The 15,087-nt window shown below is 35.6% G+C and overlaps 1 protein-coding gene across 3 annotated transcripts in view; it reads left to right on the plus strand.

Moving 5' to 3' along the window:
- The window catches only part of LOC129004169 (trichohyalin), a 36,760-nt gene extending 22,366 nt beyond the window's left edge, over positions 1 to 14,394 (plus strand). For all 3 annotated transcript variants that reach the window (XM_054432622.1, XM_054432621.1, XM_054432623.1), the window contains 12 exons: positions 252 to 397; positions 836 to 1,018; positions 2,385 to 2,468; positions 2,803 to 2,908; positions 7,630 to 7,773; positions 8,278 to 8,670; positions 10,645 to 10,856; positions 11,515 to 11,703; positions 12,037 to 12,080; positions 13,150 to 13,248; positions 13,503 to 13,642; positions 14,271 to 14,394. In XM_054432622.1, the coding sequence (XP_054288597.1) occupies positions 252 to 397; positions 836 to 1,018; positions 2,385 to 2,468; positions 2,803 to 2,908; positions 7,630 to 7,773; positions 8,278 to 8,670; positions 10,645 to 10,856; positions 11,515 to 11,703; positions 12,037 to 12,080; positions 13,150 to 13,248; positions 13,503 to 13,642; positions 14,271 to 14,357 (1,827 nt within the window). In that variant the 3' untranslated portion in view covers positions 14,358 to 14,394. The remainder of the gene's footprint in view (positions 1 to 251; positions 398 to 835; positions 1,019 to 2,384; positions 2,469 to 2,802; positions 2,909 to 7,629; positions 7,774 to 8,277; positions 8,671 to 10,644; positions 10,857 to 11,514; positions 11,704 to 12,036; positions 12,081 to 13,149; positions 13,249 to 13,502; positions 13,643 to 14,270) is intronic.
- The last annotated feature ends 693 nt before the right edge of the window (positions 14,395 to 15,087 follow it).

Raw genomic sequence — 15,087 nt, forward strand, 5'->3', positions numbered from 1 at the left:
TGACAGAGCCAGGAGCATGGCTCACTGATGATACCAATGGCAACAATACAGTTTTAAAATGAGTACCATAACATGTTTTCTATTTTTTCTGCTGATCTTTTTGAAGATGAGATTTTATTTGTTTTCAATGCAAACTCCTATCCATCTAACAGCATTTTATCAATACTAAAGAAGTAACATTCACATTATTTTTGAATTGAACTTTTATGAAAATTTTCTCATAATATATTTTTTTTAAATTTTACATATAGGAAGAAACAGGGTACGAAGGAGAGGAGGGGGAAACATCAGGCTACGCTAGTGACTCCGGGGAGAGGCAGGAATACCAACCTACGTGGAACAACTCACAAAAACCTTCCAGTCGTCTGCCAAGTGGTTGGCACTCCTCAAACTGTGTGTAGGTCCTTGCTCTAATTACCACAAGTCAACTCTATAAACATATATGTGAATTTTTCCTAGGAGCAGCAGCTGTAGATTTTCTACATATTACAATGTTTAATATTTTTTCCAAATTAACTATTTTCATTCAATGAAAAACCTATTCCTATATTTTTAGCGGAATAGCGCCCACTTGTTTGCATACATAGGTTACTCCTAGCTATGCCCCTGAATTAAGGGGGTTTGGTTTAGTAACTTAATGAAACTAAACTTATAACTATATAACTAACTTAACTAACTTGGGTAAGCCTGCTATCCTCAGAAAATTACTTAAAACTTAAGCCCTGCTATATAACTTACATCCTAACATAATTCATGATTTTAAATAAAGTACCAATGTTTGTATAGATATTACTACAAAAGATGTCTCAATTCTAAAAGTTAAATGAATTTAAAGGAATACTCCAGACTCGTTGAACTCGGAAGGAGGTCGTCCGCGGTGGGGAGACAAGGGAGTAGGGGTAGGACACTTGTGGGACGCCAGCCTACACAATCCTGATGCCAGGCTACCCTCTGTGACTGACAGGCCAGGACCCACCCCTCCAGCTTGGCTGTGTAGAGCAACCAACAACACTGTCAGGTACATAAAACAACAACTGATTTCACTACTTGTTTCTTAACGTAGTTAGACATGTCTATTTGAATGGTAAATAAGAAAATTCTGAATGAAGGTTCACTGATTGAACCTTGAAATTGACCCAGATCATTCGCTCTGTCTCCAATTTTGTTTTGTTGGCTTGGTGTTTTTTGTGTGTTTTCATGCCTGTCACCACTAATTATATAATCACTTAATTTACCTTTTGTACGTAATTAATTTCTCTTTCTTGCTGTTTATATAATATCATATGTTCAGCTGTTCTTTATTTATTTATACTAGAGGTCGTCCAGTGGTCGAAACTCGACCAAAAATTTGTAATTTACAGACTTCTCTATTTTCGCCCCATACTGTAAATAAAACATGTGATTGGATGTTTTGATTGACTTCAATTTGTTTTGATTTTCTGTTTATATTTCGTTGTTATTTCGTCGCCAGCAAGGAAACCCATAAAGCCCATGTTAATTTTTTTCAAATTTCAAATTCATTTTTGTGCTTATTTCTGAGCCTATTTTAGTTTTTAAAGAGATTCTGCACACCTACAGAAAAATATCTTTCTAGCAGTATGCGAAGATTTTTCCTGCGATGCACACGAGCTGAGAAAAAAGGTTTTAAAGAAACATGCTTGCCTATTAATATATAGATAGATTTTGTAAACAAATCAATTAAGTTCTGTTGTTCAACCAAACTAGACCTCTCTCTTCGCTTTCTGTTAAAAATATTTATCTATTCAAGTTACCAACAACCTGCGTTCTGCCAACTTTTAACCTTGATGTCCTCCTCCTGTATGGAAGTGGTGGAGGACAAACTGAATGATATTCCTGATGGCGGGACAGCAGTGTTGACAATGATCCTTCGCAAAAAATAACGAGCCAACCTATGGATGATATGAATTCTTTGAGCCTGAGAGGTAGGAATGTAAGAAGACCAGAGAGCAGAGTGGAAAAAGAAAAATCATTGAGAAACCAATCAATTAGATCCTCAAGAAAAACAGAAGCTGAAGATGAGTTACAAGCTAATTTATTTACAAGAGATTGAGGAAGGGAAAAGGAATGATCAAAGCAAGAATTTTTAAGATAAAGAAATGGAAATGGAAATCAAAAAAGCAAAAATGGAACTTGAACGAAAATTCAAGGAATTACACAGACTGAGCTTTTTATCCAAAGAAAATGAATTGAGAAAATCAAGCTCACAACAGAATCCTTAACAAAACCTAGGCTCTACGGTACATTTCATCCCATGGTCTTTGTTTGACTTTATTGAGGTTCATGGACGTCTTGAAATATATTGAGATACAAACACAAGACAGACCACCAATATACCTACAGTAATGGTTTTGTGATGTTAACAGTGAGGTGCTCGTGATCACTCACCCAGAGTCATCCTCACCTGTCACGGAAATCGGAAGCTGTGATACGATCAGCAACAGTGATAGGTAAGGAACTGTTATTATATAACTGTTGAGTAACTGTTAATCCATAGAGTGAGGTATATTGTGGTTTATTATTGTTTCAAACAGGTACCAATTTGACAGTACTGTAGTGTGTGATTTGAATTCTCCTTGATTTTAGTTATGCGAGAGTTTTGTAAGTTTCATTTTACAACTGTTGCAACTGCCTAATTGTTAAAGAGAGAAAAAATATAAAAAATTCTCTCAATATTTCATTTAACTGAAAATAACAATAAAATAATGTTCAGACAAATTTGATGAGACATATTTCAGCAACGTAAAAACACCTTAACTCGCAACTTTACAATTTTTGTTACAGGACATACTTAAGGGGTCAAAATATCTCTATCGAACCTGAAGAGCTTTTAGAAAGGGAGCGGAAAAGGCAGAAAGCTAAGGAGCTTCAAAATGCCATTCGGCTGCAGGTAAAATAAAATAATTTTATACCATGTTGTTTATTTATTCTATATGTCATTTATTCTGTATACCGTACCTCTATTTTTTTTACAAATGTATATCTCATAAATAATTAATTTCATATATCAAGAAATCATTGCTTTTTTACTGCGTGAGACAATTGATATAATAATTAAATATGGAGCATGAGTTTTGTTTTGAGAGACAGTGGACAGCGGAGGGGGATCTAAAGATTTTTGTATCCTAGCTAATAGACCTCCCATATTGTTATGTAATATGATTCCTTTTGTACTGTCAAATATTTATTCAGCTGTTTTATTTAAGACTGCTTTGTTTATGTATGTAATGTTTACAGTTTTGTGCAATTCTCTCATGTAAAATGTAGCTGACTATTAAGTTGAATAAAACCATATAAATTTGGTTTCTAAACATTTCTTTTCATAACAATTTATTCAACTTAATCTTTTAACTATATTATTACAAGTTCTTCTATACAAGTTGTATTCTATCTTTTCTATTCAAGTTTATTCCAAGAAATCTAAATGGATAAATTCTTCAAGCCGGAGCGCCTATCTTTAGACCCTAATGATCCCCATTCTGATCGTCAGTGGAAACATTGGAAAACCACTTTCAAGAATTTTGTGGAAGAAATATGTGCTGCAGAAGATGATCTACTAAAACTTCTAACTAATTTTGTGGACTACAACATACATGAAATAATCTCAGAGGCTGATTCTTATACTGAAGCTATATCTATTCTTGACAAACTCTTTATAAAGCCTACTAATGAGGTATATTCACGTCATCAACTGGCCACTAGAAGACAGGAACCTGGAGAAAATATTGATCAGTATCTTCGAAAACTAAAAGAACTTAGTAAAGCATGCAACTTTAAATCTGTCACTGCTAATGAAAATCGCAACGAGTACATAAGAGACGCTTTCATTCGAGGACTAATATCACAGTCCATTCGACAAAGACTTCTTGAAAATCTAACTTTGACTCTTGAAGAAGCTTATAATCAAGCCATTACCTTGGAATCAGCTGAAAATCAGGCGGTTTCATATATTTCAAGCCCTTGTAACTCTATATCTCAGTCAACTCCTAAAGATGTTGATGTTACTGATACAAATGTTTCTCAGGCAGCTTCTGATTCGTCTTCACACCAATTATCCTCGATAAGAAGAGAAAAATGTTTCTTTTGTGGACGGTCACGACACTCTCGAGCCAACTGTCCTGCCAAAGACTCAGTTTGTAACATTTGTGACAAGAAAGGCCATTGGGCAACAGTTTGCAATTCTCGCAACCAAAGTAGGACATTTAAGGGTAAAACATCTCAAAGTGATAAGACAAAAATAAACTCAATGTCTTCTTCTCTTGTTGCTGCCTCACAAAAATGTCTTTCAAAAGCTACAGTGTCACTGATGTTAAACGGCAAACCAGTAGATGCACTCATTGATACTGGGAGTTCCGACAGTTTTATATCTGAAGCTACTGTGAAAAGATTCAATATTTCTAAATACCCAACAAAGCATGAAATATCGATGGCATCAACAAGTCATGTTTCATCAACTCTTGGCCACTGTATTGTTGACATGGTGTGCGATGGCCACGAATACCCACTGACAAAGCTGCTCATCTTAACTGATTTATGTGCCGATGTTGTAATTGGACATGACATCCTTCGGCAACATTCTGCTGTGGAGCTGAATTTCGGTGGTAAACGCCCACCCTTCAATGTTTGCAATCTACTTAGGGCTAAAGTATCACCACCACCACTGTTTGATAATCTAACTAATGACGTCAAGCCTGTAGCCATCAAGTCCCGCCGCTACTCTGAAGATGATAGTAAGTTCATAAAAAGTGAAGTAAGTAGGCTTATATCAGAAGGAATAATTGAACCGAGTAAATCACCTTGGAGAGCACAAGTGATTGTGGTCAACAATGGGCACAAGAGACGTCTCTGTATTGACTACTCTCAAACCATCAACAAATTCACACAGCTTGATGCCTACCCTCTACCTCACATTGAATCATTTGTCTCTAAGCTTGCTCAATACAAAGTGTTCAGTACAATCGATCTGAAGGAGGCATATCACCAAATACCTATTCGGAATGAAGATAAACCATTCACTGCATTTGAAGCTAATGGGAGACTTTACCAATACACTCGAATTCCTTTCGGCGTAACTAATGGTGTGGCGTGTTTTCAAAGAACTATTGATCAGATTATAGAAAATGAAAATCTACTAGACACGTTTGCTTATCTGGACGATGTAACTATTTGTGGTCGTAGCCAAGCAGAACACGATCAAAACCTACAGAGATTCATGGAAGCAACTAAAAAGTATAATCTTACCCTGAACAAAGAAAAATCTAAGTTTTCGTTGACCAGCATTCCAGTTCTGGGGTACATTGTAGAAAACATGTCCATGCGTCCTGATCCTGACCGCCTGCAATCACTCTTGAATTTCCCCGTTCCAACTGATAATGCAAGCCTTAAAAGAGCTCTTGGCATGTTGTCCTATTACGCAAAGTGGATTCCTAAATTCTCTGAAAAGGTTCATTGCCTTACTACAGTCAAATCATTCCCAGTAGGCAGTAAAGAAATATTGGCCTTTAAGACATTAAAAGAAGAAATAGCGAACTCCAGTATGTCTGCAGTTGAAGAGAATATTCCATTTACTGTAGAAACAGATGCATCTGAATCAGCTATAGCGGCTACCCTTTCACAAGCTGGAAGGCCAATATGTTTCTTTTCAAGAACCCTAACTAAGAGTGAACAACATCTACCTGCTGTGGAAAAAGAGGCCCTCGCAATATTCGATTCAATACAGAAATGGAGGCATTTCCTGATTGGAAGACGGTTTAAATTAATTACAGACCAGAAATCTGTGTCATATATGTTCAATCAGAAACACGCGGGAAAGGTTAAGAACAACAAGATTTTAAAGTGGCGATTGGAACTAGCACCTTTCTCTTATGACATAGTGTACCGTTCTGGCAAGGAAAACGTAGTAGCAGATGCATTTTCACGAGTTTCATCTTCCATCTCTTGTAGAGATTTCGAAAAACTCCGTAGAATTCATTGTGACATTGGGCATCCTGGAATAGTACGGATGGTTCATTTCTTAAAAAGTAAAAATCTCCCTTACTCTATCGAAGACGTCAGGCGAATGACCGCTTCATGCTCTGTTTGTGCGGAAGTGAAACCTCGGTTCTACCAAAAAACCCCATCAACACTCATCCATGCAATGGCTCCTTTCGAGAGACTTAACATTGATTTTAAAGGGCCAATACCATCTGTGACAAGGAATAAATACATACTCACGGTTGTTGATGAGTTTTCAAGATATCCGTTTGCCATTCCTTGCTCGGACACATCAGCATCTTCTGTTATCAAAGCACTTACATCAATCTTCACCATCTTTGGTATGCCTGCTTTTGTCCACTCCGACCAAGGTTCTGCTTTCATGTCAAAAGAACTGAGTGATTTCTTACACTCTAAAGGAATCGCCACTAGCCGATCTTCACCTTATAACCCTCGAGGTAATTCTCAAGCTGAGCGATATAATGGAACGATTTGGAAGACTGTATCTCTTGTTCTAAGAAACAAGGGACTGAAGACAGAACAGTGGGAGTATGTTTTGCCAGAAGCTTTGCATTGTATACGCTCGTTACTATGTACAGCTACGAATGAGACCCCACATGAACGACTTTTCAAACACCAGAGACGATCATTTTATGGCACCTCTCAACCTCAATGGCTCATGAATCCAGGACCAGTATTAGTGAGAAGGCATGTAAGAAATAACAAATATGAACCTTTAGTGGAACAAGCTCAGCTGATAGAGGCTAATCCAGACTATGCTCGCATCAAGTATAGAGATGGTAGAGAGGCTCTGGTATCGGTGCGACATCTCGCTGTTCCTCCTGAAGCTATCCAACAAGAGGATGAGCCAGTGACTTCGGAAAATCCCAGTCAAGAACTAGATCCTGCTCTTCAAGACCTGAGACGTGAATCAAATCTGCTTCAACCTGAAATTGGGAACTCTATTCAATCTGAAATCGAAACATCCCCTCTGCATGAGACCGTGACCCCTACTTCTGTGAGGGATAACGAAGAAACAAACCTGCGTCGTTCCACTAGAGTCCGAAGACCTCCCACCTATCTAAGGGATTACATTTAAAAAAAAAGATGGGGTGAATGTTATGTAATATGATTCCTTTTGTACTGTCAAATATTTATTCAGCTGTTTTATTTAAGACTGTTTTGTTTATGTATGTAATGTTTACAGTTTTGTGCAATTCTCTCATGTAAAATGTAGCTGACTATTAAGTTGAATAAAACCATATAAATTTGGTTTCTAAACATTTCTTTTCATAACACATATTATTCTTATTATTTAAATAATACCATATAAGTAAATGACCTTTTTCACTTAAAACTATTAGAATGGTTGTAATCCTTAAGGCAGTTTCATATAGAAGAATAGATAGCTGTGATTGGTATAATACATCATTGTCAATGGAACTCTGCTTTTTCCAACCTATATACGTAGGTTCTTTTTTAGAACAGACGACCTGTATTTTTTCTAGAACAGTGGTGAGCATTCCCACACTAGAAAATTTGCAACTACATCACTGCATCATGTATATCACATCGTACTATTAATTGATTATCTACTTTCAATTTTTAACAAGATTGAACTGAATTCCTTTTTTGTAGTTAGAAGAAAGAGACAAAAAGCGCAAGGAAGAAAGAGAACGCCGCCAGAAAGAAGAAAGACTTGAAGAGGAAAGATTTAGAAAACAGCAAGAAATTGAAAGAAAAAGACTTGAAGAGGAACATCAAAAACAGCGTGAGAAAGAGGTAAGATGAGGTAGAAACATATTATTGAGAAATTTAGTATAGAGAATCAAACTTAAGTTTAACTGGGGATTGCTTTATCCAAAAAGATTTTTCTGAAATACTTACGTAAATCTGTATTCTTCAGGCTTTACCTATTTTTATTTTAAAGTTATCAGGCATTAACAATTAATACAGGGTGATTGGTACTCAGTGTGACAAAAATTTTTTGGTGTAAGTACAAAGTAAATGCAGTATGATGATTTGAATATCTAATTTACAGTATATGGTGATCATCTTAGATTTCTTTCTTTCTTTTTCGCGGATAACAAAAGTGTCAAGGTTTGTTGAAAATAGAAGTAATAATAATTAAAACACTGAAGACGAAGACTGTAAAAATTATTTATTATTATTTAAACGCTTCAATTCAAACTCAAACCAATATAATTTACTATTTTTATTTTGTATTGAAATCTTGCAAAATAATTGAATTCAACTGAACGGTTTGACATTAAATATGCTTTGCAGATCAAGGAAGAACAAAAAGAGAAAGCAATGAAAGAAGCTTTGGAGAGAGCAGAACGTCTTGCTAAGGAAGAAAAAATAAAAACAAGAAAAAAGCATAAACTTGAAACTGATGATGCACCGTTACCAGTTTACCAAGAGAAAACCATCATCCCTAGTGTAACAGGTTCAGAATTGAAAATAGCTAGAGTAGAGGTGGAGCCAGTAACAGTGGATCTGCAAAGACAACCCACAGAACAAGTAAATGTTATTAAGAAGGAGGAAAAAGAAAGTTATAACCATACCAAAGAGCCGGAAAAAGAACAGAAACCAATTGAAGAACATACAACAAGAAACGTCTCCCAGCTCCCACCTTCTGAGGCGGTCCCGCGAACACCAGTCGGGAAGAGGGAAGAGGTAGGTGTAGACTGATTAGTTGCCGTTGGAAAATAATAATTATTTTTAATAGGTTTCAATTTGTTTTATTAATTTATTGTTTGAATATGTTCATTCATAACATAGTAGAGTGAAAATTTAAAAACGTACGTTTTATGTCCCTGGCCTTTTACTTCGTAGATACTGGATTTTTAGTTTATTATTATGCGTTTTAATATTTTTTGGGACGGGGGCAACATGTTACACACATTTATTTGGTTTTAAATAGGTTCTAGGTATTTTTTTCGTATTTTTAAAGTCTCAAAATTCACGACCATGACGTGTCCCTAGGGTACATTTTCCAACTTTCACGCTGTTTTTAGACTAATTATTCATGCCGAAATATGTAAAGCCATATTTTTATGTCATCAATGGTTATTAAACTTACAAAAAAGGAGCATATTATAATTTTATTGTCATTGCAAACTGACTACCATGACAAAATAAGTCTGTCCCTCGATTTGGCGTCACGACCATTTGGGGAAAATTTTCAACTTTGGAGCACGACAGTGGCAAGCCTGGCGTCGATGGAGTCAGTTGGTTTTAGAGACTAGTTTGGGGTGTACGTCAGGATTGTAGTGCCGGTCGTTTCGAGTTGAAAGGAGGAATTACAAGATAAATATAGGAAAGATTGTGTTTTTTGTAATTTTGGTGTGTCCATGACCGTACGTAGTCATTCGATGAAGTAGACATGGTGTTAATTTTTGTTTATAAGATATTTCAATTGCTAGATTAACCTAGAAGTCCACTTTGTATCCTCGAATATGAGGTGCAGGGCTACCGCCAGAACAGAGCCAAATAACACGTAATTTCACGACCAAAGTTTCACGACCATCGCGGGTTTTTTTTCCTTATGGATTATAGTGTGTTTGGTCGTGACAATAACTTTAATATAATTGTAATTTGAACAGTTTAGTTCAATTGAAACACTTATTTTTATTATAACTAACAGTATAATTGAAGGATTGTTTAGAAAGATTTAGATTATTTCAGAAAATTCACGACCGTACCGCTTGTCCCTGACCATCACGTTTATGATTTCTATCATAAAAATTTCAAAAATTAAAATATCGTCATATTTCAATGTTTTATACACAAAAGAAGCACACCTCTATACAAACATAACGATTTTTCGGGTCTCAGGTAAGTTTTTTCGGAGTTATACAAACTTAAAAAGATTTTAATGGCTTTTTTTCTATTTTTTGAGTTTTTTTGTTTTTTTCTAGAAAGACCAAATATATCAAAAGCTCAGTGACCTTTTTATTGTATAATGGTCATAAAAGTAAATTAGTTTATAGCAAAACATAGTTATAAAAATAATATTAACTATTTTTAATATTCATTTAAACGTCTGTTATGGTCGTGACAGGATTTTGTGTTTTTCCACTAAAGATGCTCTTTTTTTAAAAAAAATACCAAAGATATTGCGTTACCATGGACATTTTATGAAACTTCAAATGTTAATGAAATAAAAATAACAATAAAAGTTTTGAAAAAAGGGGAAAAAAATTTGCAAAGTGCTTTTCCTGAAAACGTACGTTTTTAAATTTTCACTCAGTAACTTTATTCATCGTCGACACAAAATAAACATATTTTTTGTGCAGCAAGCATTAAATAGTGCTTCAAACAAAATATTTATTTTTTATGTAGAGCAGTAATGAAATACTACTCCATGACTAGTAATTCTGAGTACTAGTGTTCCATTAATGCTCTAAGGATGGCCATTTGCAACGATGCCAAAACATCAGCTTGATTTATCATGGACATGGTATTAGCCCATGACTTCTCTAATACCTCCAACCCCTACAATAAGATACTAATGTAGTTATTTGCTCCAGTGAGGAAAATCCTGCTGGCGCCCACATACTCGTATTAGCCCAAAGTCCAAAATATTGTAGTTTGTTGTTAAGCGTGGCCATGGGAGCCTTAATTATTTCCAATGACCTTATTCTACAGCCTCCACGTGAAGCTATAGAGTCGTCGGATGAGCCAGACTCCCCCGATGAGACGCAGTTACGAGGACCAGAGGTTGCGTTGGTACTGAGTGAACCGCAGGAGGTCCAGGTCAATCAACTCAGTCTGGTAGTGTCTCCCGGCCGCCTCCTCACTCCGACAAAGTTCCGCACAAACCACCACTACGAGAAAGGAACACAGACTCAAGTAACCAAGTGAGTGCTCTAAGAATTATCCCTGGATGTAAAAAAGTATTTACCATCACAACAAAAAGTGAGTTTAGGTAAATGCTCCAATATTTTTTACAAAAAAGTATTTCTTTGCAAGTGCAATGAAATGTGCACTAAACACTCACTATCACTCACTATAAGAATGGAACTTAGACCAAGTTTGAGGGTTGTATATAAATTTAGGTTTCCAAATAACTCCAGTTGCGCACAACAAACTAGTCAAAATCTAATAACCAGCGCACTAATCTTTAGGTCATGCAGTACTATTGTAGCTGGTTCTGGTTTCTACCCCTATCTTGTTGATTGGTCTCATTTTAGCAGCCAAGAATGAAGTGAAGGAATGCTAGAATACTTTTGTGCATAAAATATCTGTCAACTTGCTATGGATTTCAATTGAGGTTAAATTAACTACCCACAGAACGTGATTCACACCCACAAAGCTTATACATAAACATAAACTTATCTTTAGGATCTTTCTGAAGCTGACACATAAACAATAAACCTTTAGGTCTAAAAGCCTAAAATTTGTCATTGCTCTAAGAGACATTGAGAATACATTACAAATCAAAAATGGAAATTACGAATGCTATGTTTATAATATTTTACTTTGTAATCAAGTGTGGTTTATTTTTCCAAACAACAGGTCGGAGAGCAAAGCTGCTTTGAGGTCTAGGTCTCAACAGCGACTGGGAGAGAGGCCTAAATGGGGAGTGAATCGGCCGGACACTCAGTACATCAAACAGAGTGAGAGAGATCCGTACTACCAAACTAGGCTGCGACGCAACACACGGGGCAGGACAAAGACCACCAAAACTGAACGGGAGGATAGCAGGTGAGCTAGCGCTATCTCTTAACCATATATAGTATCAACATTAGTTCATGCAAAGTTATTATAGTTGTTGATTACACTATGAATGATTACACTATTGAAGAATTATATTTTCAATTAATATACTTAAAATGAAAACCGAATTAGTTTGTTTGGTAATCAGTCTCAGGACTGTATTTAGCTTTTTTAAGGGATAAATCCTTAGTTAATACATTCTTAGTAAAATCTAAAATAAAAGTCTATACTTTCCTCAAGATTAATAAAGTCTCTTATTTTAGTTTTATCACTTTTCATTGAGTAATTAAGGGAGATAAATAGTAATGTGATATTTTTCAGGTCTCCTTCCCCGATTAATATGAAAATACAAGGAAGTCAAGCACGTAAGTTTGATATATATACCTAAATCTTATTAGTTAAAAAATAATACAGTAGTTACTTACAATTTTAGCATTTAATATAATTTTTCCAAAGACTGTCCTTGATTACTTTGGATTAAATTTGTTTGAAAATGAACGTATTTTTTTTATTTGGGTGGATAGGTAAGTGGTTAAAGTGCTCGCCTAGCCATCAAAAGGTCGCCGGTTCGATCCTGAGAAAAGTAGCTTTTTGATGGTTCGAAACTGGATCCAGCTGTCCCTGATCATTGGGCTTTCAGTTTCAATAAATGATACTGACTGATGAAATAGCTGATTTAGTCAGTAACAAAGCTACAAAGATCATGTCACTCCATTCTACACTCAATGCGAGGCCCGGCACAACGCTTTGCTTCACTTTCCAAATTCCTAAAGTGTTCCTGGAAGTGGGTAGAAAAGGGTTTTCCTACTTTGGCCCTAACCTAAGATCTACAATGATCTGCCTTTGGATTGGACCCATACCAGCTGGGGGTTCTGGCTTTCAAAATAAATGTGAAAAGGACTGTAAAATAATTGGTAACATATTTACCCAACCCGCCATGTTAAACATCCCTATCCCAAGCGTGATGTAAACAACTTCTTTACTTCACTCAGTGAAGTAAAGTTTCAAAAACTCACTCGGTGAAGTAATGACAAAAACTGCATGATTCTACAAAATGTACAGACAAAACTGTAATTTTATTTATATACATTTGTATTTTGCGTTAAAATACACACCTAGGTGTGTCCTCATCTAAATGGCTAATGATAATGATAATGATAAACATGTCACTGTTCATATAGGTACAGTAACTTGGTAATTTTCAAACTTAAGTAAAAATTATTTCTCTGCCAATAACTATGGTTTAAATAATAGTTTTGAATCTTATTTGTCAATAATCTATTTCAAACAGCAATCCTAATTTGCGATACTGTAAGAGGCGTTGAGGTTACCAGAATAGATAAATGATGGTATCATCAACACCCAATTTTGTGAGGTCTTAGATCTGTTATTTGATAAAAGAGTAGACTAATGAGATTGATTCTTTTGTTCCAGCTGTTACTACAGTGACCAGGGGTACCATAACACCAAGAGTGATGCAGATGGTGTTGCCAACCTATAGTTCAATTAGACCTAAATACCTCTCTTTCAAAGGTAAGAAGTAGCTAAAACATTTTAGTGAAATATTCTATTTTTGCCGGAGGTTAAGATTGACAGATTGATCCTGAGAAAAGTCAGTAGCTTTTCAATGGTGCAAAATTGGACCCAGCTATATTTTTAAGCTATCCTTCACTCATATTTGGGTTAAAATGCGCACCTAGGTGGCGTCCCCATCTCAATTGATAATGGTAATATAGGCAATACTTTCAATTCAACCAATATTGACCAGCCAGTGTGTTCTGTGGCAGGTGGAGTGGCTGCAGTGGTAGCTAGCAACAGCTTGAGACACCGAGTGGACGCTCCACCACACACAGACACACAAACGCACACAAACACAGACATGGCTCTGGTACAGGATGTTCTGGACCAGCTGTCTTCTCTTAGACAGGTATGTAAAGGTTTTGACTGTTTACTTTACAAATGAAAAGAATGGTTCTTGTGCAGATACAAGGGGATAAATTCAGCGTTTGTACGCTTGGACTTGATTCCCTAATTTTTTTTACCATATGACGGGTTAACTGAAAAATTGGTCATCCGAAACGGCTCTCCCCCCTTTATTTTGGTTAACCGGGGTTCCACTGTAATACAGAAAGAGCTAAGATATATGCCATTACAATATGGGTATCTTTGCCTGAGTTGCTGAGTTAACTATTATAAGAAATGTAACCAAACATTCTACAGATGAACTTGTAGATCATAAGACCATATTCCTGTAATGAATCCTGAACACTTTGGCAAATATTGGTCCAGAACAATTGGCATTTTGGTCACTGGGCTATAATAATGCTTGTGTGCGTTCTACAAAAAGTAGCCAAATCAGGATTTATTTGAATTCTTAACGTCCACTTCCACAACCAGAGAGACACACCCAAAACTAGCGTGAAAACAACAATGAATGGTAATTTATTATAATATTTTTTATTTTATTTTTTAACAGTGAAAAAAAATTCTCAGCTTTCATTTTTTGTGATAAGTATTTTAAATTCATGCAGACACTAAATACAAGCTTTTTCCAGGGCCTCACCATGAAACAGAAGGAGTGGGATATATCAAGAAGTCAGACTCCATTTTCAGAAGCCTCAAATCTCTCTACTTCGGTATAATGAAATAGGGGTTGATATGTACATAATGCATATACTTAAAGTAATATTTATATTAAAGAGTTGACAAAAATGCTAAAAACTTGGAATATTTCCTTTTGCACCTATATTCTCTCTAAAATACAACTGGTGTTAAAATTAATATAAAAATAACAAAAATGCTTTGCCCAACAAACACATTAGACTAGGTATGTTTAAAACTTGAGGCATGACACTATAAAAATGTTACTTTTTTAACAGAGGCAATTCTAATACACTACGAATAGGAGGAGAGGTTAAATTACCATAAGGAAGAGATTACTAAAAGGAATCAAGGAAGTAAGTAGTACCTCCAGGTGGTCTGTCATTAAATCCCCTTGCAAAAAACATGTTTCCACACACTTATTTAACTAAATGTTCGCTTGTAACATGGTACTTGTTGATAATAAAGCTAAAATAAAGATTGGAATATATAAGGCAATATAAACCTTGCTAAGTTTATAATTCAAATTAGACGTGAATTCTTGTATTTGGTACCACTGACGTATTCTGGTGTTTTAATAACAACAAATGTATATTGTCTTTAAATAAAACAATCTAAATGTTAAATGTCTAGAAAAAGATGTGCGACACTGTGCTTAAGTCATGAAAATAGCTAAATATTAACCAATTTGGATAGATACTAATGAGCTGTAGTATTGTGAAATACAATCCAAGAAGAGTCTAGGATGGCTTTATCCTCTATCCCCAACAA

This window comes from Macrosteles quadrilineatus, unplaced genomic scaffold (assembly GCF_028750875.1).
Source record: "Macrosteles quadrilineatus isolate MER2022 unplaced genomic scaffold, UCM_ALF_1.0 Scaffold_9__3_contigs__length_116548681, whole genome shotgun sequence".
Lineage (NCBI taxonomy): Eukaryota > Metazoa > Arthropoda > Insecta > Hemiptera > Cicadellidae > Macrosteles > Macrosteles quadrilineatus.